General features: G+C 41.9%; 2 protein-coding genes across 4 annotated transcripts in view; one reads left to right on the top strand and one right to left on the bottom strand.

Moving 5' to 3' along the window:
• LOC138165477 (protein SPO16 homolog) overlaps positions 1 to 17,171 on the top strand; it is an 18,986-nt gene extending 1,815 nt beyond the window's left edge. Inside the window, exons 2-6 of the mRNA XM_069093841.1 lie at positions 6,359 to 6,455; positions 14,269 to 14,362; positions 15,021 to 15,189; positions 15,726 to 15,804; positions 16,565 to 17,171. Coding sequence (XP_068949942.1) covers positions 6,387 to 6,455; positions 14,269 to 14,362; positions 15,021 to 15,189; positions 15,726 to 15,804; positions 16,565 to 16,699 — 546 coding nt within the window. The 5' untranslated portion in view covers positions 6,359 to 6,386 and the 3' untranslated portion in view covers positions 16,700 to 17,171. The remainder of the gene's footprint in view (positions 1 to 6,358; positions 6,456 to 14,268; positions 14,363 to 15,020; positions 15,190 to 15,725; positions 15,805 to 16,564) is intronic.
• Positions 17,172 to 17,291: 120 nt separating this feature from the next.
• LOC138165476 (glomulin-like) overlaps positions 17,292 to 26,814 on the bottom strand; it is a 45,095-nt gene continuing 35,572 nt past the window's right edge. For all 3 annotated transcript variants that reach the window (XM_069093837.1, XM_069093836.1, XM_069093838.1), the window contains 3 exons: positions 18,872 to 18,995; positions 17,712 to 17,803; positions 17,292 to 17,566 (listed from right to left, as the gene is read on the bottom strand). In XM_069093837.1, the coding sequence (XP_068949938.1) occupies positions 17,450 to 17,566; positions 17,712 to 17,803; positions 18,872 to 18,995 (333 nt within the window). In that variant the 3' untranslated portion in view covers positions 17,292 to 17,449. The remainder of the gene's footprint in view (positions 17,567 to 17,711; positions 17,804 to 18,871; positions 18,996 to 26,814) is intronic.

The following is a 26,814-nucleotide window of genomic DNA, read 5'->3' as shown; positions in this document are numbered from 1 at the left end:
CCTCTCCTCCCCCTTCCCTCTCAGCGTCTCCTTCCGCTGGCCTTGAGCACAGAGTGCGGCGGTGTCTCGCAGAACGGCCGCTCCGGGCTCAGGGTTTGCCAAACCCAGGGCCCGCTTCTCTCCTTGCTGCTCCTGGCCTTGTTCTTGCCCAGAACGTGGGGCGTTGCGTTCATCACTGACGAGCACTTAGGGATACTTGTGTCCCAGGGCCTGCGGCCGCACTGCCAATCGAAAGGAAAAAAGGAGCGTGTCTCCCGCGAACAGAAAATGAAATACAGTGACGAAGTATATGACTTTCCATAGGAAACTGCCCCTGGAGCTGAGCCCTGGAGAAAGCCAGCTCCCATGGGGCAAGGGGAGGGCCGAGGGCCCGGCCTGGCTGGGGCATGGCGAGCATGTGGCCGGTGACCCGGAGCAGGCCTGTGAAAGGCTTTACAAGTCAAACGCCAGAGTTTCTGAATTATCCTGTGGGCCGGAGGGAGAGGGCGGCTTCTTCAGCAGGGCAATGACCGGGCGGCCCTGTGCTCTGGGAAGATAGTTTGGCCCAGTGGAGCTGAGCTGGAGAAGGGAGAGGCTGGGGTCGGGGGGAGAGGGATGCTGACTGTGGAAATGGGGTAGGAGAGCACATGTGAGCTGTGTTGTGGGGGCAGAACTCTCCGACATGAGGAGTGAGGCAGAGGGGAGAGTTGAGGATGAGCCCTACCCCCCCACCAGAAACTGAGTATGGAAACCCGGGGAATTTCGGGGTGCTGGCGTCCGCCAGAGCCCTGCTGAGATGTCTTATTGGACTTTGGGGGTGATCCCGGGTTTTCAACCTAGTCCATAGAGATTTGTCATGGGAGGTCTGGCCCCCAGGTGGTGACTTCTTGACCACAGCAGTCCATTAAACAGTGTGCTAAGTTGTAGAAGGGTTCTCTGGTCCTCAAAAACCAGGACCCACAAAGACGAAAGGTGGATCTGTGAAAGAAAGGAAGATCCAGCTGTCAGTCATCCTCCTTAATTCTCTTGTTGGACTATGGGCAGGGTTGTGACTCTCTTGTGTGCGACATTTCAGGGAAAGCGTCAAGGTCATTTTTCACCTTGTTCAGTGAGGACTTTAGCCCTGCCTGCTGGAGATCGGCCACCTGGACTTCCTCTCTGTTTCCATGGCAGCTGTAAACCCTGGTGGCAGAGCAGAGGGGCAAGCTGGGGAGCCGAAGCCCTGGCTTCCCTGCTGACCCAAGGCCACTCCACTGCTGTCCAAGGACAGCATGGTCTCTTTAAAAATCCTGCAGTCTTTCTCTCTAAGAGGTGCGTGTCTGCCGTGGTTAGTTTCATTTCTCTACAGAAGTATTCCAGGACCACTTCCACAGTACTGTGCAGTGATAAGAGCGTCTTCAGAGCTTTAATGGGTTGGTGTTAATAGGAAAAAAATCCCCTAACATCTTTTAACCTCTTGGTTAAAAACCTAATTACCTCCTTTAATCCAGAAATAGGAAAAACTCTTGAGATTTCAAGTGGAGTTTATTATAACTTCCTGTAAAAAATACCATGGAAACAGCTTTCCCTGAGGTGATCTCAGTCCTTCTGCTTCTTTTTTGTAAAAAGTCAGAGAGGGAGACTGGTAATGGATGGTGGGGTTTGGAGCCCAGGGGCCTCTGAGGAGGCTTTGACATTTAGAAAAGTCACTTACCTCCCTTTAGCCTCAGTTTTCTAATCTGTAAAATGAGAATAACCTGGAACATCTACCCTTCTGAGGTTGTGAGGCTTGAAAGAGTGAATGTAAAAAAAAGATGACACTAAAAATAGTAGATATTAGCATTATAAAATGTGATAAAAAAATAAAAACCTACAAAACGTTGTTGAGGATGGGACTCACGGAAATGATGAGGAGAGCAGCATTTGGGTGGATGAGAAGAATCCCAGAAGGGAAGGGATGGGGGTGAAACAAAAGGAAATAAAGGCGTGACTTGGGAGGGGTGGGAGGGTGATTGAGAAGGGATGCTTCAGAGGCCTTCCATCCCAGACTCCCAGGGTGACCGCCTTCAGGTGGCTTTGGCTGTTGGAGAAAGAAAACAGCCTTGCATTGCACAGTGGGGTCTGCAAACTGCTTCTGCCCTCCGAGACTCGTGCCCAGGTTCCAGGAGTACCCAGGCACGCCGCTGCCTGTGGGTAGTCGTAACACTGGAGGACACACTGGGGAAAGGGAACTTGCTCAGATGAGGGCAGAGCCCCTGATCTAGAGAGCTTTCTCTCTGACGTTGTGACAAAAGGGGGCACGGGCAGAGATAGGCACCCGAAGGTGTTTCTGAATACCAGGGTAAAATGGAGCGATGTGGAGCACAGCTGCAGAGGCAGAGGCAGATCCTTCAAGACAGGGAAACTGACCCTAAAAAGAACTGGGCATCAGGTGATGGCTTTATATGGTGAAACGTAGAGTCTAAAAGCATTCTTGTTTGAAACAACATGAAGGGCTGTGATATGCAGAGGGCCCCGTGCCTGGTCTTTGTAGCTCAGGGCACAGGGAGGTTTGTCCCCAGGTGAGGAAGCTTACTGGCAGAGCTGACTCAGAATGCATGAGGTCCCTCTGCAGGTAGGGAGCCCTCCCCTCACGCATGGCTGAGATAGTGTGGAGGCGAGGGCTGGCTTCTGGCTTCTCACACTCCTTCTGTGGATGGGATTTTATGAATTTGTCTTCCTTGTGACTGAATACTTGGTGTAGAAGATAATGACAGAAGTGTAGATTTATCAAACAGGAATGACCTTGGAAATCGTCTGCTGCAGCTCGGGCATTTTATAGATGGAGGCAGAGATTTGCATGAGGCCATGCAGCTGCTTTAATGTAGTGTCTGTTTCCGTCTTCCCTTCCACATAAATTCTGCCTTGAATATTCCATGACCAAGGAAGAAAGACGTTGCTTCAGAGACACCCCAACTTACCTTCCCCATCTCTAGCAACTGTGCCCAGTGGCAGCCTTTCACCCAGAGAGCCACCTGACCAAAAAGCCCTCTCTAGTGTCCCCCAAAACTTATTTGTATGGCTCTTGGAGGATTTTCCACCTTCAGGGGCTCCTTGGGAAAGTGCATGTGCCCCTGGGAAGGGTCACATCATGGTCCCATGGGGGGAGGTGGTGGAGGCTTCTATCTAAGGAATCCCATTAGGGCTGTCTGGAAGCTTAGCATCTCAAGGTTATTTTATTGCCAAGTGTTCATGGACGTGGATATAGAGAAGAACAGGTACTCAGAGAAGAAGGCGAGGGCATTGCCCGTATTTTATTTCTTATTGTGTGTATCTGCCTAACAAGAAGAGCCCCAAATCCTTGTGTTCCATGCAGAACCTGATTATCTGTCATGAAGTCTGCTTTCTGCTCACAGAGAGAAGGCAGGAGAGAAAGAGGGATGGGAGGCAATAGGTGTAATGGTTTAAGATTAGGAGTTAGAATGACTTGGGACGTTTATTAGCTGTTTGGCCCTACACAAATCACCTCCTTCTCTGAACCCCACTTTCCTTACCAGTTAAACGAGAGGCCTGGACTACTCAACTAGACAACTTTTCAGGTTGCTGCCTCCTCTAAATCTATGGTCTGGGAACATTTTAGAAGGCAGCATGGTGTAGGGGATTGAAAGCTGGGCCTAGAGCCACGAAAACCTGAGCTCAAGTCCCACTGTCACATAATTGATGGGTTACCCTCAGTGGTCTGGGCCAGGGGTCTTTTGGCAAGCTCTACAGGAGTGCTGGCTGAGCTAGATTAAAATGCCACTGGGAGGGGCGGCCAGGTGGTGCAGTGAGTAAGAGCACCGGTCCCAGAGTTGGGATGACCTGGGATCAAATCTGGGTTCAGATACTTAGCACCACACACAGAAATAACTGGCTGTGTAACCTTGAGCAACTTACTTACCCCAATTGCTTTAACAAAAAAAAATAATAAAATGCCACTGGGAAGTATTTAATAAAATAGATAACATTGGACAGCTTAGATAGTGCTAGTACGTGGTTTTCTGAGTCACTCTGGCCTCTTGTGCACTGTTTTGTGGGCTCCATCTGAGTTGGACCCTGCTCTGGGCAGCTCCACTGGGCAGCTGCTGAGATGAGTTCATTTGGGAGAGGAAGCCTTGCTGCCCATGGAAACTCAGCCCAGCTCTCGCCCTGCTGCTTTAGCGCTTCCTGGGTTCTGTGTTTAGTGCTGCCCTCCGAGTGTTTCCTAATTAAAAGCAATCAAAAGCAGCGACTCAGTTCTAGCACAGGTTATGGTCTGGAAATTGTTACTGGAATTCAGAAAGTGCCAGAGCTTGGGGGCAGCATGAGAAAGTGAAGGGGCTTCTTCTTCTTAGCTTCCTAGAAGATGGTGATGTCACAGCTCACATGCTGTCCTTTGATTCCCATTTTTTTCTCTTCTTATTCAGGCGCCAGAATTGATGGGGGGGAGGGGGGCGGGGAGGGCGGAAGCTTCTCTTTCCTCCTGAGTTTCTTGTGCAGACTTTCCACTTTGCTGAGTACTTAGACCTACTGAGTGCCTGGGCCAGTTGGCAGGCTTTGAGGGAACTCTCTGCTGTAGAGCCACACAGTAGGACAGATTTTTTCTGACCCTGTTTACCTTTATATAAAATAGTGTTGCTTTTATGTCAAATCCAGCTTGTCTGTCTTTCATAGCTAAAGCACCAGTTACTTTTGTATTCATCTAACATTTATTAGCTCCTGCTATGTTCCAGGCATTCTGCTAAAGTTATTGATTGACTTTTTATTTTGATTTGGTTGTGTGTGTATGTCACTATATGATCTTATTCTCAGGCATGAAATTATGCCTTATTCAGAGGTACTGCCTCTCCAAGGCAAACTGTTTTTTTCAGTCTCATTCAGGACCTGGACACTTGAAGTATTCTCAGTCATTTTATGAATGACCTCTTTCTGTTGACCCAGCATCTGGATACTCTACCTAAATTACAGTCTAGGATTTCTAAATCTTGAATGCATGATCCCAACTCCTAGCTATTTAGTTCTAAAATCTATCCAAAGTTTTGGATATTCACCTCAGAATGGTAAAGAGGAGTTATAGAAAACTATGCAGGTAAATAGGTATGATTTCCCTGTTCACTATTTTGTTTTTAAAATATTTGAATCGATAAGTCTTTGCAGCAATTTTTTATATTTAACTTGAGTAAGTAGATCATCCTAACAAGACAGAGAGCCTCTGCTTAATATAAAGTGCCTACATTAGACTATCAGTGTGGAATGTTGTCCTTATAATACATTTGCAAAGCATTTTCAGGTGTAATAAAACACGTCGACAGGGTCATAAATAGAATGCTGGTCTGGACCTCTTAGTAAAGTGTTATTTCTGGTGGTTCACAGGCTGCTTTGTGTTTTTTTAAATTCCTGGTATCCTGAGATACTTATTTCTCCTTAGTAAGACAAAAGCCCCACTCCCATGTCTCTTTGTCGTGTGATTTCAGTGATTCCAAGGCTCCTTGACATAAAATCCCATCTTATTAACACCTTTACCCTGTTGGCAAATCAGGGAGCACCACCGTCTCTAAAAAATAACTATTACAGTTGGCCCAAAGGATAATGGAAAGACTTATAGTGCCTGGCTTCTCAGAGGCTGTGGCCAGTGGATCACAGACTCAGGTGAATTCAACCAACCCAGGATGACTTTTGATATATTCTGATAACAGATTGCATCTTTTGTCCAAGCACCAACCTAGCAACCTAGTGTGGTGAGGGGAATCACCAAAGATCTGACTATCAGGTTTTGATTTTGGGGTATATTGACCACGAAACAGACAAAAATACAAAACAGACTTCTGTTTTACATTGGCCGCCTTTTGCTTCTGTGGTGATGGGGGAAGGGAGAAGAATATTGAAAAAGAAGTGAGACGGCATGAAGAACCCCATAGGTCATAGTCCATTACTACTCTTAAATATGTCATCTTTGTCCAACTGTATTCCTATTGACATGTTCATTGGGAAAAATGACAGAAAACATTAAAAAAAATCAGTGCAAATACAGTTCACACATTTTCCTTGGAGAGTCCGGCAGAGAGTGGGCTTCATTATGTTCTCAAAGGCAATAAAACCATTTCATGCCACATTTATGGAATTGAACAAATTTAAAAGATGGAAGGAACTTCATCCAACCCATAAACAAAAAGGATCCTTCCCTACCATCCAGCATGTGACTGTCTGGCTTCTACTTGAAGACCCTCAAGGAGAGCCATCCCTTCTTGAGTGGCCCATTCCACTTTTGATCGGCTCTGATGAGTAGGAAGCTTTTTCTGACATCCAGCCCTAGCCAGAAGGAAACACCCATAAAATGCTGCTTCTTTTGAAAGTGTGTAGACAAAAGACACTTCTAAAACTTTTTACCTTTTAATTCTTTCAGATTGTTGTGCCTGTTGATCCACAGAAAGATGACAGAAAGCAGTGGAAAGGAAAAAGTTAAATGGATTACCACTGTAATTATGAGCTCATCTCTTCAGGTATAGAATAATGATAATAGCATTTATGTAGCCTTTACTAGTGCCAATGACTGTGCTAAACACTTTATTATTATTATCTCATTTGATCTTTCCAACAACCCTGGGAGGTAGGTGCTATTATTATCCCCATTTTAAAGATAAGGAAACAGACAAACAGAGGTTAAGTGACTTGCCCAGGGTCATATAGTTAACAAGTGTCTGAGGATGGATTTGAACTCAAGATTTCCTGACTCCAGGTCTGGCATTCTATCCACCTCACCACCTATTGAGTCCCAACATCGATTTTAAAGTAGCATTTTTAAAGGTTTAGCTCTGTTATTCATAATTATATAGATAACTTTAGGATCTAGGCCAGGGATTTGTAACTTGGCTGTGAACTTTTTTTTTAATAGTTTAATAAATAATTAGGACAATAAAAAACAATTGGTTTCCTTTGTAATTATCTGTATTTTCTTTTATGCATGTAAAAATATTATTCTGAGAAGAGCTCCATAGTCTTCATCAGACTTTTGACCCAAAAATAGATTAAAAGCCCCAGGCACAGTTTCTTAATGCCATCAGCTGTACAATTCATCGAACATGTTTGTGATTTCCCAGTCAGTGCTTTACACTTTATCTGGGCGCTTCTTTAGGTGTCCTCTGATGTACTTTTATGCTCATATCCTTGAACAGTTAAGTGAATCTCCTTTCATTAATCTGAGGACTCCTTCCAGGGGTGCAGATTGCAGCCCGACCTCAGCTAATCTTGTGAAACTATGGACATCTGCCCTAACAGAGCCACGCGGTGCACTTGGGGTACCAGCGCAAGGCCTGCTCTGTCCTCCCTTGCTGTTGCTATGTAACCGCCTCCCCTTTTCTCTCACGTATTTTTGTTCTGGAGCCCTTTGTACTGTTTCTGAACGAGGGCAGTTGTAGTCATCTGCTGTCGTCTGCGTAGATCCAGAATGTTTCCCCAGTGCCCTTTGAATCAAGGGCAGTTTTTATTTTTCAGAGGTTTCAGTGACTTTTCAGAGGTCCATGATTCCTCAGATTAGTATGGCTGTTAAGAAGATAGATTTTTGTGTCAAGGGACTGCTTGGAACCATTAAAAATATTGCCCAGTTTTCCAGACACAGTCTACACCAGCATCAGCCTCCTCCTCAGTTCTGAGCCCCATCCATTATCATCTGTTTCGCTTGTCCAAGATAAGTGTGGATGGACGGACACAGTGGACTGCCCACCGGGCTGTATGTTACTTGGCTCTATATTTCTTGGTTTGGTTTTTGTTTTTTTTGCTCATAGATAACAGAGAAAGCAGCTATTCCCACTCATTTCATTATCTACAGTGGCTGTCATCTAGGAAATTTACTTTTATTTCTCTGTTCATCTCAACTTTTTTCTTCCTGTATTTTTAAATTAAAATTTCTTTTTTTTCATTTAACTCATTCTGGACCTTGAGTCCATCATCACTCTGTCAGAAGCATAGTTTATCTTTGGTCCTCTGGAGTCACGGTTGGTGATTGAGTTGATCAGTTGTCTTCTTGTGGTCATGTAGTAAAAGTGAGCGATAATTGATGCTGATTTATGTTGTAGTACCCACAATATTAATAGACCTACAATAAGACTTCTTGTCCATTGAGTGACTCCTCTGTAGGGAATTTTTGGGAAGAAATGACAAGAGTCTTAACAGCATACAAAGAAATGGATGGGTTATGATTTGTATAGTTGAAGAGAGGCATTGATGGTATCATGGATTCATTGAAGTATAATTAATTACTTTGGAAAAATAGTGGGATATTAGGTAACTACATAACGATCTGCATTTTTATATGTAACTAATAACTTGGGAGGAATGGAAATAGAAATAACATTTGTAGTAATGATGTTCTAGAAAGTACTTGGATATTATTACCTACTAATAGATATGAGACAAAGATAACTAAAAAATTATTTAACAAAATAAAAGAAAAAAATTGGAGAAGCTGCTTCATATAGTTATATCTAGCAAATATAATAAAAATGTCATTGTTTCCCAAGGTAATTTGTAGATTTGTCATATCATTCAAGATATTAAGGAGCTACTTCATAGAATTAGATGAAACAGTAACAATTTAGATGGAAAAATAATCAAGAATATAAAAGTAAACTATGAACAAAAACCAACGATGCATAAATCAGTAATTAGCAAAATTATCTAGTGCTGGGTTTAAAAGTATGAGATAAATCAGTGAGATGTAAAAGAGAATCTGGGATTGGTACCGTGGGTAAACTATTTGATAAAAACAAGCTCATAAAACATTGGGCAAAACAATTCACTAACATTTGGGGGAAATGCTGGATGATGATTAAGTGAATAAGGTCATCTGTACTTACACCTCATACCTTATGCTGTAATAAGTTTTAATTAGCTGCTGAAATAGACCTGCGATTGCATTGATTTGATTGTACTCTCCAGTGATGAAGACTGCAATCTGCTTGTACATGTTCCTCCTCTCTCACTCTGGGCCGTGTCTTCCCAGAAGTTCACTGGGAGCCGGAGTGTGTTCCTTTTTTCTGACTTCCTCAGGCATCCAGAACTCCAGTGTCCACTACCCACCTTCAACATACATACGGATATTCCCTCAAACTCTCTAAGTTCCCCGATCCTCAGTTCACTCAGTTCCCATGGCCTACTCTTCCATCCCACCTGGACTACACACCCTTGATCTTGGCATCACCTAGGAGTGCTCCATTTTCATATTCATAAACTCTGAAATTCCCTTATCTGATGATAATCTTTATCATCCCATCTTCCTCTCTTCCTACAGCCCCCAACTCTCTTGATCATCCTCACCTTGACCTTCAGTTGATGGATTCCTCAGCTCATTCTAGGCCTTCTCCCTTCACTGGCTGCATCTCCTTCCTCCTTGACACCTCAGTGAACCATTCTAACCCCACACTGTCCTCTACACTTGAGTTCCTTGCTCCCTCATCCTGTCACTGATCTTGCCTGGCTGATGCTCAGCCTTGGATTACTCCCACCATCTGCTACCTTCCTGCATGTTCATATGCTGCTGAATAAAGCTAGAGAAACTCTTGTGATGATGCTGCCTGAGTCCACTACAAATTTACATAAGATAACCTCAGCTGGAACCTCACTGCTGCAAGGCTAAAGCCTTTTACACTTCACTAACAACTCCCCACAGGGGCTTTTCCAAAACGCCCTCCATTTTCTTAATTTTTTGTCAGCCTTTTGACTGTGTGTTAATATTTCTTGTTGTTTCATGGAGTCACTAACTTCTGTTGCTCCATTCAAATTTTCAGATAGAATTGGTGGGGGTTTTTTGGGGAGGTAGGGGGAGGGTGGTGGTAAGTTTTATACCTCTTGCCAAATTGTTTATTCTCTTTTCAATTCTTATGTAACTTTAATTTCTTTTCTATTTTCCCACTTTTTAAAATTTAATTTATGAAAATGCAATTTAAGTCTTTGAAAAAAAAAAAAACTCATTTCATCTCTTCCATGAATTCTAGTTGAGTTTGTGCCCAAGCTGTGTTTTCCTCTGAGGCCTTACTTGTAGATGTTTTGGGATTGGTCTCTTTTTCTAGATTTGTATCCTGAATGTCTCTATCACCATAAAAGTATTTTTGGTGGAATTCTTTTTGGTTTGCTCATTCTTCTAGGCTACTTCCTGATTTCACATTTGATGTTAAGGCTAGGCTCTGAGTCCAACAACTTCTGTTTGCTCTCTGCTACTTAGTAAACTCCCTTTCACCTCTAGGATTAAATATAAAATCCTCCCCTTGGAATTCAAAGCCCTTCTTTGTTCCCCCAGTCCTCTTTCCAGTCTTCTTACACCTTACCTCCCACCATGGCCTCTTCTATCTAGACATTAACACTGGTTTCCTCAAACAAAACACTTCATCTCTATGGGCTGGGTTTTCTTTGTCTGGCCCCCAGACCTGGAATGCTTGCTTTCCCTCCTCTTCACCTTCCTCAGCTGCCCAACTAAAGTCCTACCTCCCATAGGGAGCCTTTCTCAGCCCCCTAATTTCAGCGCCTCCCCTGTTGAGCACTTCCTGTTCACCTCCTTGTGGGTTCTTTTCACACTTAGCCTGTTTGTTGTCTCTTCCATTAGACTGTGAGCCCCTCATGGGGCCCATCTCTTGCCTTTCTTTGCATTCCTGGCACTTAGCACAATGCCTGGCACATAGTAGGGCGTGCTGTTTTAATTGTCCAAAATGTCTACAGACTTCTTCCTCTCCTTATCCCAACTTTGGTCAGAAAAATGACTTGCTGGGACTTTTTCCTTGGATTTCCCAATCAGGAATTAGTTTGGTGCATTTTCTAGATCTGTTTGGAAGAAGGTTGGGGTTTTTTTTGGGGGGCGGAAGAATGGGGATGAGAAGAATTTACGGTACTACTTATGGCTAATCCACCATCTTGGCTTCACTTCCCTTTGTTATAGCTTTTCAAGAAATGGTTTTGATGTGTGGATGGCGGATGCCTTGTTGAAAAGAGCTAAGGTGATATTTTGCTTTATCAAATCAAATGCTTTTCATAATCAACAAGCAATAAGCATATATTCTCTACAGCTAGGTCCATACCGGTCTGAATACTGAACCCCATGAAGTAGAAGCATCATTGAAATTCACACAACACATTTCCACTGGACTGGACTAGTTGACCATGTTTTACATAATTACAGTTTCAAATACTGTGACTTTAGATTGTGAGATGGTAAAGATGGGATCCATTGTTGAATATTCCTTGTGAAAGCCTGTGTGACCCTTGGCAAGGACCCCACTGATTTGTGTGTAGATGAAGAAAGAGAGATTTTACATAAAAGGGAGAGTTGGCGGAGAAGTCAAGTCACAGGTTTCTCAGTCGCTTTGGGGGATGGGGGGTGGGCAGGTATTCATAAGGTCCAGTCCTTTTTCCATGACTTTGGTGTCTTTCCCTCCTTGATCTGATAGCTTGGATATTCTCATAGTTGTGTGGTCTCCAGTAGAGATCATTTCTTCTGCTTCTCCTGTCTTTGTTCTTTTTAATGCTGGTTCTACCTCTTCCATAAGCACATCTGTGATATTAGATTCTTAAGTGTGGTGGTTCCATTGTCCTTGATAATGAAAATAATTTGTCATGATGATTTTTACAATTCCCTTTCTCCCCCATTTGCTTAAGTTTGTCGTCCTCTTATTTTTGTCCTTAAATGCCCTTAGATGACTTTGCTTAGTTGAGTGTCTTTTCAAATTTTCTTTAACCTGGTTTTACCTTCCACCGCTTCTTTCTGCTTTATGAGACAATACTGCTTATGTATCATAAGATTTGAATAATTTTGTTTACTAACCTATTTTGCATTTGGTGGTCATTTAGCAAGAAGGTCAGATATTTGCTGCCCAAGGTATTTTCTGAGCTCTTTTGTTTTCCTTGTTTGTAGCAAGTTACTCACATTAGTTAAACTTCTGTATAACAGCATTCTAACAAGTGCTGGCATTTTTGTTGACCATTCCCCATTTCTGATTGTCAGTGATAATTTCAGTGCTTAAGAGTTGAGTTGTTTGAATTGTATGCTGTATCTTTTTCTCATTATTTGTCTTGCTTTTTATTGATTCTGATCATAGATAGCTCTGACTGTACAGAGAGCTGATTCCAGGATAACCCATATCAATAAGAACTATCAATCTCCCTCTCTCAATATAAATTTTGTAATGGTATTATTTAGTGGTCACCATGTATATCAGCAATGCAATATTCACAATGCCTACGGAAATTACAAATATGCTGATGTAGTTATCAATCATAAAATATATCAGGCTTTCTATATGGGGGATAAAGAGAGAACATTTATTAAAATACCAAAAGACTGAGTCCCAAAACCAGAAAGTCAAAGCCATCAGAGTAGTTATGAAATTGGCACAGGTAGATAAAGTAGAAATCACCCACATTCTCAAGCCTTTAAAACAGAACAGGCTACCTCAGGCAAAGGTCCTCCTCTCCCCACTCACAGCAATCACCCAGCATCCTGGAAGCACTCTCCCAGCAGCTCCTGCCTCTGGTAGTCCTCAGCAGGAGTCCTTAGCATAAATTCTGGCTGGCTCAAAAAGGGGTTTGTGCTTGCGCTGCCGCTGCCTCTGCTGCTGCTGCCGCTGTCACCACCACTGCTAGTCACCGCAGGAACTCTAGCTTGGCTTCCGCTTCCTCTTGCCCCACCCCATCCTGCTACGTCAGCAAGTCCAATGGGGCATGGAAGATCTTTAAATCCCATAACCCTTACACCATGTGACAATTTCTTTTCTTGAAGTGTTCATGATATAAAAGTGTGAGACTTCTGTATACTCTATAGGTTTTGGGCATCTTGTTCCCTCTTCCCATACTATGATTTCCCATTTATTTCTCTCCATCCTTACCTTTTCCTGCTTTTACAGTGAAATGCAGTCACCAAGTGTCAGAGTATATATTGGCTTAATTTGGAGGGGCTTCTAGAGGTCTTTGAAGAATTATTCCTCATCTTCATCCTCAGAAACTAATGGTTAAGCTGCAGTTAGTTTAATAATTGACTAAGTATATTTTTGTGTAATACGAATATATTTACCTATAAAAACTAGAAAAAAGGAATGGCATATTGATTGCCCTTGTGAAGAAGAGAAAAATTTGTATTAATTGGAAAAATGGAAGAAATAGATTTTTAAAAGATGGATTTGTTTGCAGTTGGGTTTTCCTGGTTTAAGAAATCATTCTATTCAGAAGAAAAAGAAAATAACAAATTTAGGGGAAATTATTTATATTTCCAACAAAAATGAGCATGCAGAATTTGTAAGGAGCTGATAGTAATTAACAGGATTTCTCCCTTATGGAGAAACAACTAAAGAATATGCACAAGAAATCTGAGAGAAAACAAAAATTGTTAATAACCACATCATATTGGTCAAACTCTAGTACACAGAAATATGCAAGTTTACTAATCTTATGGTACCATTTAAAATTCATCAAATTAGCTAAGAGTTTAAAATAATGCTTTATGTTAGCAGGGATATGGAGAAAGATATGCTAAAATATTATTAAAACCAAATCACTGCAGCTAACTTTTTGGACAGGGATTATATTCTAGGGTTGGTATAAAGAGTAAAAATCTAATCTGTACAAAAATATTCATTTTAATTTTATTTGTAATTGTAAAAATAATTAGTAGTAGTTCTCATGTCATATTATTGGGGAGGAGCCAAGTACATTGTGGTATATTAGAATAATGGGATTTCATCATGCTGTATGTAAAATGATGAGAGGTTGCCTCAGGAAGATTTCTAAAACTTTCTTCTGACACCAAAAAGCTGTGTGATCTAGGACAACTCACTTAACTTCTCAGTGCCCTTTCTAAGGCTTTAAATTCAAGATGAGTTAATTTTACTTAATGGAATTTAATTAACTTAAATCTGCATTGTTGGAAAGATTTTCCATATTGGAAGTTTTCCAAGACAATGAAATCTTTGGTCTGGACCTTCCCTCCTTTCCCTGTCCCCATAAAAAAAATGAAATGACAAACATGAAGAATGCAAAGAAATTTCAAAAGATATATTGTGTTGCAAAACAAGCAGAATCAATATAATATATATATATATATATCAACTGACCACTGCTATATTAAAAAAGCTTCTAAATACATAGAAATCAGTGAACACAGAGTACATAAGATGTTGCTGTTCTTTTGTTAATTTTAAAATTAAAATGTAAATAGTTTAGATTATAGTTTTATTGTGATTCATTTGGGTTGATGTTAATAAGTATAAAAATTTGTTTCTTTTAAAGACAATGAGTAATGAACACATGTATATTCCTGATTTTTTTTCATTTTTCTAGAGTCATGAAGTTGCAGCCATCTTAAAAAATGAAAACCACAGAGTTCGTTTTTCAAATTCAGTAGAACCTGGATCCATTATTTTTTCTCTTTCTGGTATAGTATATTTGCTAACAAGTTGGCTCTTGTTGATATAGAATATGTTGGCAGAAGTTAAAGTGATCATGTATGTAGCCCAATATGTGAGAAATTGTAGTAGAGAAATCATACTCCATACACAAAGATTATAAATGTATTCGAATTTAAAAACTTGTCTGTAGATTTTCCAGAATAATAAGCAAAGTTAGCTAAGTTAAAAAAGCTGGAGACAAATTCCTGCTTTGCATTACAAAGTAAAATAGTTACAGAGCCATGAGACCTTGCTAGCAACCTAATTTTATATTATTCTCTGAAAGGGGACATCCAAAGACACATCTCTTTTTCGGAAGCTTAATAACTAGATGTGGAAATGGCCGAGGAGGCACTGTGACACGTGCACCACAATCAGCTTTCAAAAGGAGCAGTCATGACCTGGAACAGGCCTACTTAGCCCAGGCAAAAATTCCAGAAAGAAGAGCTTCCTGGGGCCGTCTAGATTCTGACTAGATCGTTCTTTTCTGCCTGAATTCCGTTAGCGGGACCATTGCTTTAGAATGTTGCTCACTTGGGGCCTGGGCATCTTTTGGGGGCTCTGGATTTTGGTTATAAATATCATTTATCACCGGATTTGATCTCCGTAACACACTGCTATTTACCGAATGTTTACCTTTCTTAGGGATTGCATTTTTACTACTAAACTGCCAGGACTGTTTTATGACAACTGAAGAAACCCTTTTGGCCCGAATTGAAAAGTTCAAGAGAATCCACCGGAACAGCTTTTTGACCCTCTGTTCTGCCCTCCACGGCCCTCGAGAATGGAGGCTGATGTCCAGGATTCAGCAGAGGTAAGGCTAGGTAGGACTCAGCACCTTGCTCGTCCGCCATTGGTCGAAGATTTCTTCTAACCCCAGAGCTTTTAACAAGGCAGGTGAATTTAGGTTTGTTCTCTAAAGAAGATTCACCAGAGGCTAAAGCTCATCTTGTCACCCTGTCTTTTTAATGGGACTCACGCAGAATGCTGCTCTGTGAGTCACCGTGACAGCTCCTCAGCTACTCTGGAGCCAAAGGAAAAATCGGCCCTTTCTGTCACGCCAGATGTTTTCACCTAAATCATATCCACATAGGGTGTGATGCACTTTGGGAAGTATGAAAAGCATTTTCCTGTGTCTCTTTTCTATACACATTTAATGGGGCAAAACTAACAAATAAACTGCTAGACACCTCAAAACCCACTCTGCCTTTTCTCACCTTCTGGAAAAGCTTGAGGGTCAGTAGTTATGTGTCCCTCTTCTCTGTCCCTCACCATTTCAAGAATCCTAACTAGCCAGCTGTGAGCTTATAGCCTGTGTAACATCTGTAATATTTGTCATCTGTTTTGAAGATTCCTGGGTGATAATTTACGCATCATTCCAGTCCACAACCCATCAGATGCTGTTAAACTTATGACCACAATAGCTAAGGTAAGTTCCCCACCTCTGCCAAAGTAAAGAAACAGATGGGATCCTGTGTCTAAGGAAAGTGCCCCTTACCTTCCATTACTTTATGGTCCAAACTAGTCTATTTAAAGACTCTAAAGAATGGAATCCATCTGTGGAATTCCTGGCAGACATGGCTGCCACGATTCCTGGAAAGCTACATTAATACCAGAGTACTGAAGGCATCAGTTGTTTCCTTAAAGGGCTGATGTGAATGGAGCACTTAGTAAGCTGTACTTGGCTATTGTGAATTACCTGAAGCTAAAGGGACTTTGAGAGTGGTGGGTAACCAAGACATGGAAGCAAGACTGAGGCGAGGGGGTAGCACAGGCCACAATCCAGAAACCACAAGTAAACATGTGGGTGAAGAAGCAAAGGCAGAAAGGGTCACCTGCAGGTGTGCCCATGTGCACCGTGCTTTCTTGGCCTAACTGTGGAATTGAGAGCTGGAAGAGACCTGGGAGGTGGCCTCACCTCTTCAGGTGTCAGGTGACTCATTCAAGGCCACATTTTGAACTCGGGTCCAGTGTTCTTTCCATCCCAGGCAGGTTTCATTTCCAGGGAGATGGACACCCACTAATGAGACAGAGTAATTGGTCCTGATTAGGTTTATCAATTAAGCAGAATGTTTCCTGCTGCATGGTTGGAATGTTTGCATGTGACGTGACAAAAGTAATTTGTTTTGTTCTGATAATGCTTCTGTGCTTGGGCAAATAAATAGTTTGGTTTTTTTTTCTTTTTCCAGAGCACTTGCAAACCATATGCTGACAACATTCATTACAGAATGATTATGGCTAAAGCCCAGATCATAGAGCAGAGTCCTGTTTGGAAAACACTTCGTAGGATACAACTGGATTGTGATTCCCTTAATATGAATTAGTGTTACCATTAAAAGTTGGTTGTTTTCTTCATAGCAAAGTTCATCCCATTTTGTGCAAATAAAAATAAAAACCATCATACTCCATTATAAGGTTAGTTACTTAACAGGTCTATTCAGAATAATGTAGTATAATATCCAAGTAGAAGAAGAATTATTCCCAATTAGGCACCTCCATGTGCCCATCTTTGGATGATATCAAGGCCCAGAACATCACAGGGCCGCTTCACTGAGATCCATAAAGAACGTCAGCCTGCTAACCCATGTAAACTAAATGGATACAAATATACCTGTTGTCAGGGTCTCATGTGCAGTTGGAATGCCAGTGTCTGCTGGAGTCTCTGTTCTCTGTTTCAGAAATTGTGCAGGACCTTTAAAATGTCTAAGTTGCTCTCCAGCACAAAATCCCTTGTGAATGGTCTCAGACTTCAGAATTTAAAATGCCACACGAACTTTTTTTTTTTTTTTGCTGAAACTTCCAAACTTACTACTTATTACCAAAATACAGGAATAGTTTACCGTAGGTTAAGGTAAATATGTTTTAAACTAACAGAAGACCACAACTCTCTAATAAGATAAATAAGCCACGAAGGAAAAGGAGAATAGCAGCATTTATTTTCTAGCAGCAAGTGCCTAGTGAATGAAATAACTTCTTTAAAAAAAAGACATTAAAGTAAAAAGTTTTTCACATAGAATGAACAAAACAGGTTTCGATGTTTCTGCAGCTGCTCCAGCTCTTCAGACAGGGAGGCTTCATTTCAGTCGAGCTGTTTCTTCAGATGTAGGTTTTGTTTTCAGTTCAATGAGTTCTTCTACTCGGGCCAGAACACTTTCTATTAAATCAAACGTGAAAAGAGCTGAATGGAGAACCTAAAATGTCGAGAAAAAGTAATGTTATTGACATAAAGACCTTTTTAAAAAAAACCAGCAACAACAAAACCGCACATAAATTTACACTGCAGGTCAAGAACTGGCTTTCAGAAAGCTACAAAGCTCAAGAAGACTCTTCCTTCACCTGCAGTTGCATTTCAGGAGTCATGTTAGGAACATGAGGAATCTTCTCTCCACCAACTGTTACTGGGCAAAGATTTTTAGAGTTAAGAGATTCTGTAAGAGAAGAAAATGGCTGTCATTTGTCAGCTTCAATTTAACTTGTTACAGTAGCTACAGTTTCCACCAATAATTTTATGTGCCACTTTTATTTCTCACTAGAAAATGTTTTCTTTTCAATATTTAAATTATGGGCAAATTACCATGGCCTACTGATGTAATACTTGAAAGAAACCATTTGCTCAAATTAAGTTAAGAGAAATTTTAAATTAAATTCAAAATTAGAGTCCATACAGCTGATATTAGATTTATTTAGGCAAGTGATAACTTATTGGCATATAATTGCTCTGTGTTTTTGGAAAATGATAGTTAAATTTTGGGACTTGTTATATGATCAGAACTATAAAATGTGTTAATATGAAAGAGAATAACTGTTTCTGCTTTAAAAGTATAGAAATAAGGGCAGCTAGGTGGCACAGTGAATAGAGCACCGGCCCTGGAGTCAGGAGGACCTGAGTTCAAATGTGGCTTCAGACACTTAACACTTACTAGCTGTGTGACTTTGGGCAAGTCACTTAACCCCAATTGCCCTGCCTTCCCCTTTCAAAAAAGGCCCCCCCCAAAAGTATAGAAATATCTAGGATTGTGGATATAAATGATTATACAGATATTAAAGAGACCATGCTGAAGGAATAATATTGTTAAGAATATTAACTTAAAATATCAGAAACCAGTTGGCAGTTTACTTTTTTTAAAGGTTTAATTTTATATCTTATAAGGAAATAGGCAATATTCAAAGTATGGTGCTGCCCAAATGTAAATGTGTTGCTACTTGTTCATCAAAAAAAGAATAATAAAAAGGATTTTTGTCCTCCAGAAATAAGCACACACCTTGAGTTGGGTGCCACGTCTTTGCTGAACACATTTGAGGGAAGGGTCAGTGAATCGGCTTGTATGGCCATTCGGTTAAAAACCAGAAACAGTTTGTCAGAGCTTAAAAAACATGAGAAAGAAGGAAAGATCTGGACCCTGCTGGCCTGCACTGAAGTCTTTGTCTTTGGTTGAATGTGAAAGTTTGTCTGAATATGAGATCCTAAACAAGCAGCAGAAACACAAGCGACTGACCTCGTCGGCTTTCCTTTTTGTTCTTGATTTCTGCTTCATAATGTGCTTTTGACATGTTAAGTCCTGTGTGCAGGGGTTTTAAGAAATTTGTCTCAATCTTCTTAAGTTCTGTCCATAATCCAGTCTATTCAGAAGAATTAAGGAAATTTTAATCATGTACATTATTGCAATAGTTAATTTCGAGAATAGAAATCAAAGTTATCCCGGCCCCAAACCATCACTTTTAATTGATGCTTTTTGTTTTTCTGTCACATTCATTTATGAATATACCATCTTCCTATCCAAGGAGGCTTCCCTTGTAACAAAAATTAAAAAAGAAAATCAGATAGTTCAACAACATACAGCCACCACGTCTGATGGTCTGTACCATAGGGAGGGTACATTTGCCTAATTCATCTGAGACTCAGCTTCTTCATTATCATTTTATTGGTCTTTCTGTTTACACTTAAAATTTTTTAACATCAATAAAAATGTATTTTTAAAAGAAGGCAAAAAGGGGGCAGACAGAAGAGGACAGGGATTCAAGAGGTCTACGGATGAATTTACTGTGAGGCTGATAAAGTGATTTTTCTCATCACTACGTCTCCTCTTAACCAATCTAGCTTCAGCCCCCTGAGCACTTTGCCCTGGCAAAAAGTCAGACCTTGGGAGAAGACCTGATAATTACAAGTCCTTTTGGGGGTTGGGGGAATGGGAACAGGATGGACCAAGACTACGTGAAAGAGCTACTCAGTAGTGGGAAGGGGATAGGGCAGGGGTGGGGGGCCCTCTAGGTCCTCAAGTGCAGCCCTTTGATTGAATCCAAATTTCACAGAACAAATCCGCACCCCCATAGGGAACTGGGACCTGCCCCCTTGGTGTCTTTGGCAAAGCCTGGCCTTCCTTCAAGTTCATGCCCTGCCCACAGATCTAATTTTTGCTCGCTCTTCCTTATCCTGGCTATTACCCAGGGTCACTATACTTAAATTTTTAAAAAAGCTTTTCTTCAATACCTCCTATGTGCCAGGCACTGTGCTAAGCCTGGGGGATAAAAAAAAAGAGGCAAAAGACAGCCCCTGCCCTCAAGGAGCTTACATTCTAATGGAGAAGACAGACTCGGAAGAATCACAAAGCAGCCACACCCCGGACAAGCAGGAAATGGTAAGAGGGAAAGCGCAGAATTAAGACGGGGCAGGGAAGGCTTCCTGTAGAAGGTGGGAGTTTAGCTGGGCCATAAGGGAAGCCAGGACAGGGCAGAAGCTGGAGTGGAGGAGGGACAGCGTACAGATGTGGGGGACAGCCCGAGGAAATGCCAGAGCCAAGGGATGGAGCGACTTGTTCGTGAAACAGCCAGGAGGCCGGGGTCACTGGATCAGCGCGGACATGCTGAAGGAGCCGGGTTATGAAGGTTAGGAAGCCACTGGAGATTACTGAGAGGGTGGGTGGGTTATGACATGATCAGACCTGTGTCTTAGTATATATAGTGGCTGAATGGAGGATGGAATGGAGAGTCAAGGCACGCACCCCCCCATCCCCCACCCCAGACTGTGAAGGTGAAATCCTAGGCTGTAGCCTGAGGAACTGGGAGGGTAGTGTTACTTACTATAGTAACAGGGAAGGTAGGAGTGGGGAATTGTCCAGGGAAAAGATAACGAGTTCTATTTTTGTTTTTAAATTTTAAGTTTTTCGTTTTTTGGAGGGGTGAAGGCAGGGCAATTGGGGTTAAGTGACTTGCCCAAGGTCACACAACTAGTGTTAAGTGTCAGAAGCCACATTTGAACTCGGGGCCTCCTGACTCCATTCACTGCACCACCTAGCTGCCCCTATGAGTTCTATTTTGAACATGTTGAGTTTAAGTTGTCTGTTAGACATCCAGTACGAGATGACTGAAAAGCAGTTGGAGATGCGAGACTGGGAGTCAGCAGGGAGACTGGTGCAGGATGGGTGGATGTGAGAATTGTCAGCATCAAGATGATAATTAAATCCACAGGAGGTGATGAGATCACCAAGTGAAGTAGGCTAGAGAGAGAAGGGAAGGCCCAGGACACAACCCCGAGACACACTGAGGGCTAGAGGGCACGACCTGGGTGAGGAGACAAGAAGGAATGGTCAGAGAGGTAGGAGGAGAACCAGGAGCGAACCATGATGTTTATTGTGGGAGCCACTGTGTAGAGATTTCTGGGTTCTGCTTCCTTACTGATTAACTGCTTTGTCTTCCCATATTTCTCTGAACTCTGCACATCCATTGTCTCTTGCAGTGCAATAATATTACATTAAATTTGTGTACCATGTCCTGTGTGAGCTGGATAGCTGCATTTTTTCTACCAACGATTACTCTCTTCCCTGTAGTTCTGGGATAATCCACTTGCTTGTGCACCAGACTCTGCGGCTTCATGTTACCTATGTCCCTCATGCTTCTAATGATTTCCTTTGCCCAAGGGATAATTTCTGAAGCTCCCTCTGCCATTCAGTCAGTCACTTATGTGCCAGGCGCTGTGCTAGGAATACAAAAACGAAGACGAGATCGTGCCTTCCCTGAAGGAGACTACAGACACAAAATGAAGACGTGATCCTTTTCCTCCCCAAGAGACTGCAGGTGGAGGAATCAGGAGAGGCTTCATGTAGATAGCATGTGAGAAGACTTTTTGAAGGAAACAGGGATTCTGAGAGGGGCTGAGGGGCAGCCGGTGCAAAGGTGTGAAGAGGCGTGAGGAAGGGGAGTAATATATAATGAGAAAAGGTTTGGTAAAGGTGGGCTTGGGCTAGGCTGTGAGAAGACTGTAAGAGCCAAACGGAAAGTCCATCTTTTATTCTAGGAGATATGGGAAGCCAAGCCGTTGAAGTTTCTTGAATGAGTGACATGTCACACCCGCACTTTAGGAAAGTCACTTGGGCAGCACTGGAGGATGGATTGGAGAAGGGAGAGACACAAGGCAGTAAGACCAGTCTAGAACAGTCCAGATTAAAGGCAAGGGCCTGAATTAATGAATGTGTTGGCTGTCTGAGTGAGGAGGAGACAAGTCTGAGTGAGAGATGTCATGGAAAAAGAAACAAGAACTGGCAAATCAATGGTTGCGTGGGATGAGTGAGAACGTGGAGTGAAGGATGGCACCATGGCAGCCAATATGGGTGACTGGAAGGATGGTGGTACCCTCAACTTAAATAGGAAAGTTTGGAAAAGGAGAAAGTTTTGGAGATCATGTGTTTGACAGACTTTGAGTTTGAGATGCCTATGGGATATCCAGTTTGAAATATTAAATAGGCAAATGGAAATCAAGACTGGAGTTCAGGACAGAGACGAGGGCTGAATAAATAGATTTGGGGGTCATTTGCTTAGGTGATAATGAAACTCACTGAACTGATGAAAGCCCCAAGTGAGTGTAGGAAGAGGACAGAAAAGGACCAAAGATAGAGCCTTAGGGACTCCCAACCAGTCGGGGGGAGCATGAGAAGAAGCCCTCAAATATGTAGAGCAAAAGAATCTGTTCAGAAAAACCCCAGAGGAGAACGATCAGGGAGGGGGGCGTGTCTAGCATTGCCACCTTCTGCAGAGAGTTAAAGAAGACTGAGGGATGAGAGCAAGCCAGCAGAGTGGGCAGTTAAATGACTGCTGAAGAGAAGGAGTCAAAGGATACGAGCAAACAGTTCTCAAAAGAAGAACTGCAAAGAACTGACCACCACATGAATGCTCCAAATCACAAATAATAAATGCAAATCAAAACAACCCTGAGGTTTTCATCCCAAACCTCAAAAATTGGCCAAGGTGACAAAAAATGGCACTAGTCAGTGTTGGGCAGGTTGGGGCAGGCTAGGCAAACGGATGCACTGTTGGCGGAGCTGTGAATGGGGACAACCATTTTGGAAATCAGTTTAGAATTATGCAAATAAGTGACTAAAACATCCATGCCCTTTGACGCAGAGATTGCATTTCTACATGAACTAACGCAGAGTGAAGCAAGCAAAGCCAAGAAAACAGTATACGGAATAATGATAACCAAGTAAATGGAAAAGAACAGTCACACAAACCAAAAGTGAGTGCCCTATGATGACGCCCTCCAGAAGAACCAAGCTTTTGAGGGCAGAGAGTCTTTCAGTTTTATCATGCGTGATTTGAATGAGGGCCTTTTGAAGGAGCTGAAAATGTTTGGCTTGAGGAAGAAAAGACTTGAGCGGTGAGAGAAATGGCACCTGTTTTGAGGAATCTGAAGAACTGTCCTATAGAAGAGGGATCTGACTTGGTTTACTTGGGTCCAGAGAAAAGAATGAGGAGTAATGAGTGGGAGAGGCACAGATGTCAGGTGCTTAAAAGGAAACCTCCCAACAATTAGAGCCATCCAGAGATCCTGGGACAGCCAGCCAAGTAGCCATGAAAAATCTTGTGAGAGGATGACCAAGCCTCTGCACCAGCTTTGGGCTCTCATCAAGTGTGACCAGATGGCCCTTCTAACGCTGGCTGTTCTATGATTCTGCATGTGTGATTTATATTCACTTTATATAGTTTGCATTTAATTAATAGGACCCCAACTTCAGAACAAATCCTTTGTATTTACTTGTCTTCCCACATGTTCTTTCCCCTAACCCCCATTAAAAGGAAGTTCTTCAGGGGAGGCCAGGTGGCTCAGCGAGTAAGAGCACCGGCTCCAGTGTTGGGATGACCTGGGATCGAATCCCGGACTCAGACACTCAGCACCCACCCAGAAATAACTGGCCGAGTAACCTTGAGCAAGTTACTTAACCCCGATTGCTTTAAAAAAATTAAAAAAAAAAAAAGGAAGTTCTTGGAAGGCACTTTTTTCCCCCCCCCCCCCATTAATAAATGCTTGTTGAACGAATCCATCTAAATAACCTAGACATAAGGATAGTTTTCCCTGAGCCACTTGAGAAATTACACTGGTCTGTGATCCAGTTTGTTTCCAATGAATTTATAATTATTTGCTCTTAAGTCCTAATACCCATCCAAGGGTAGAAGAGAGAGCTGAAGATTATGACTTATTAAAAAATGAAATGTAAATATGTGTATATTGATCGTGTTAGATGAACTAATGTTTCATAAACTCCCCTACTGGCTGACAAGATAGGAAAAATGCAGAATTCTTGTATAAATTCTTAATTTCACTCCTTCGAAAGGAAATAAAAGCAAAGTGCTACTATAAAGTTTTTCTATTTAAACTAGCATGTATGAAAGCTTTCATTTACCATAAATTCAAAAATGTATTTCAGCACAAAAATAAAAGTTATGGTGATTGAGTGGGGACTATACTCTAAATTTTCTAGAATTCTATGAATTCATAATATGGCGATTAAATAGCTTCTGTCTTCGGTCCCCCCCTGAAGAACATCCCCACCAGTGATACACTGAAAGAGGTTTTAGTTATAGCTCATGAGCAGTATTATCTCAAGAGTCTTTATTTTAAAATTAAAAATTTAGGTAAGCACATGTCTAAACTTAGAATAAGAAAAATGTGTTAAAGAGAAGTCAAGCTTCTGTTCAGCAGAATTCTACAAATCCTCATATGATGCACAACAGTCATATTTTTGGAAGTATGTAGGAGGAAAGTAGCTATGGAAATAAATATGGTTTCCTTCTGTCTTTGCATTAGACACCAAGACAAAAAGAAAAAAAAAACCTTGAAACTTTTAATTCACATGACTAGAAAAGGTAATAACTGACATTTTAAAAGTTTTGCTAATGCAAATTTAGAGGAACTATGGATTCTAATAATTTCACACAAATGCATTTTGGTTTTAAACCCATTTCCAAGCCCCTAAGTTTTCTATTTCCCAACTTTTCTGGAGCTGGCGCACACAAGCGAGTTTCTGACTTGCTTCTGAGTGTCTTAAGAGGGGAACCACAGAGCTCCCATGCAGCTGGAGGTCCATCCTGAGCAAGAGAAAACATGCTGAAGAAGAGGGCAGGTCATGGTAAGAGAGACAAGGAGGGATGGAGCACACGGTCCCCTGTCTCTGTCCTTCTCCAAGGTAGGTGCTGTTTGATGCTCTTTTATGTAGGTATTGTTAAGGGAATGGGAATTTAAGGTCTTCCCTGACCCTAGGCCCTGCGATAGGCTTAAGTCCACCTGGAGCCTGTGGCAGGAGGCTTGGTTTTCGGGAATGCTTTTTTTATTGGGCAGTGGGTCAAGAGGGTTGTTATATTCTCTGAGCCAGGAGAAGGCTATATAAACCCTAGTGTGAGGCTTTGCTTGGGGGCTCACTTTGAGAAGAGTTGTTTGATTTGACCAGATGAGACACTGGGCCGTTGAGAGCCCCCCTCTCTGTTAACTGTGATTGGGTATGAATGTAATGGTCAGACAGTTGGAGGCCTGTCTGTTTGATCTGTTTCTTTGTCTTCTTGTAACTTGTTTGTATTCTCTGAAGTTTGGGGTGCTGACCTTTTTCCCCTGAACTAGGTAAATAATATATGTTTGATTAAAGCAAGATTATTAACCCATTTTGAGTTGCTTTCCTTTAGAAAAGCAGATCTAGGAACCTGTGTTGGCAGCCACCCTGGGGATGCTGGGGTGCTTGATGTTACAGGTGTATATACACACATTTGTGTATACATGGCATCATAGTAATAGCATCTACCTTGTAGGGTTGTTGAAAGATTGAGACAATGTATGCAAAACACTTTCCAAACCTTAAAATGCCACAGAACGTAAGCTGTCACTGTCATCATCATCACTAATGTTCTTGCTATTATTTATAGTTCATATTATGAACTAAAACATTTCCTGAGATGGTTCCTGACTCTGGAAGGAGGTAGGGACCCAAGCGAGCTGGGCCTGCTCTGTCTGTCTAAGACAGACCCATTCATCAGCATGGTGCTGTGGAAGAGTGCTGGACCAGAAGAGTGCTTAGATTTGAATCCTGGTGCTGTCACTCACTCACCCCAGGTATGACGTGTGTGACAGGTAGGAAGAGGAGGTGGAGAAGAGGCACCCAGAGACACTAGAAAGAGTTCTGTCTCTGGAAGTAGGGGACCTGGGTTCAAATCCCACCTGCCATGCTTACTTCTTCTATGACCCTGGGCAAATCACAACTTCCTAAACTGCAAAATGTGGGGAAGGGGTTGGATTAGAAGGCTTCTGAGGTCTTTTCCAGCCCCGTATCTATTATCCTCTGACTTGGGCTCAAAAAGAACAAAATTGCATAGGAATTTGAGAGGTTTGGACCAGTAAAGATGACTAGAGATTTAACTGAGAAATTATAAATTTGGGAGAAAGTAAAGAATATTTGGAGAACACTCTCCTGAAACTGTTTCAAATTCAACTCTTTAGCTTCTTTGAGGAAAAGTTGCAGGAGAAGGAACAGGATTAAGGAATATTAAAGATGAAGGAGAATGGACCTAAAAAGGAAGATTCGAAAAGGAGAAGGTAGTTGGCAAGACAAAGTCAGTAAGAAAAGGCCAATGGAACAGCTGGAAGGTAAAAGTAGAAAGAGAGTGGATTGGAGAGTAGGGCTAACTAGCGGATCCACGAGGAGGCTGGTGCAAGGAGGAGATAGGACAGGGTTAACTGTAGAGTTGTAAGACAAAAGAAAACAAGGATTCTTCATCGGGGGGGGGTCACAAACTTGTTTTTAATATTTTTATAACTCTTATCTCAATACTATGTATTTTATTTGTGCATTTAAAAACATCATTCTGAGAAGGGTCTATAGGCTTCATTAGACTGATAAAAGGATCTAGTTAAGAACCTCTTAAAGAAAGTTGGGTTGGGTTGTCAAGTTATTAGACGGTGCTAACTGGCTGTTCAAAAAAAGTTTAACATACACAAGGTTGAAGTGTAAATACTCAAAAGTCATTCCAAAAAAAGAAAGGTGAAAATCTCAACCAGTACAGAAAGCCCTTGCACCGTGTCCAATGTTTATCTTTCTGCCACAGCCAAAGGATGATATGGGTAGGCTGATCTCCCTCACGGAGAATATGAAGGGACCTGGAGAAAGCCTGCCCCTCCACACTGTGA

This window comes from Petaurus breviceps, unplaced genomic scaffold (genome assembly GCF_028583685.1).
Source record: "Petaurus breviceps papuanus isolate PSGF00001 unplaced genomic scaffold, PetGlider_PUasm1.0 209, whole genome shotgun sequence".
Taxonomy (NCBI): Eukaryota; Metazoa; Chordata; class Mammalia; order Diprotodontia; family Petauridae; genus Petaurus; species Petaurus breviceps.
The sequence above is the reverse complement of the archived record's forward strand: the minus strand, read 5'-3'. Positions and strand labels throughout refer to the sequence as shown.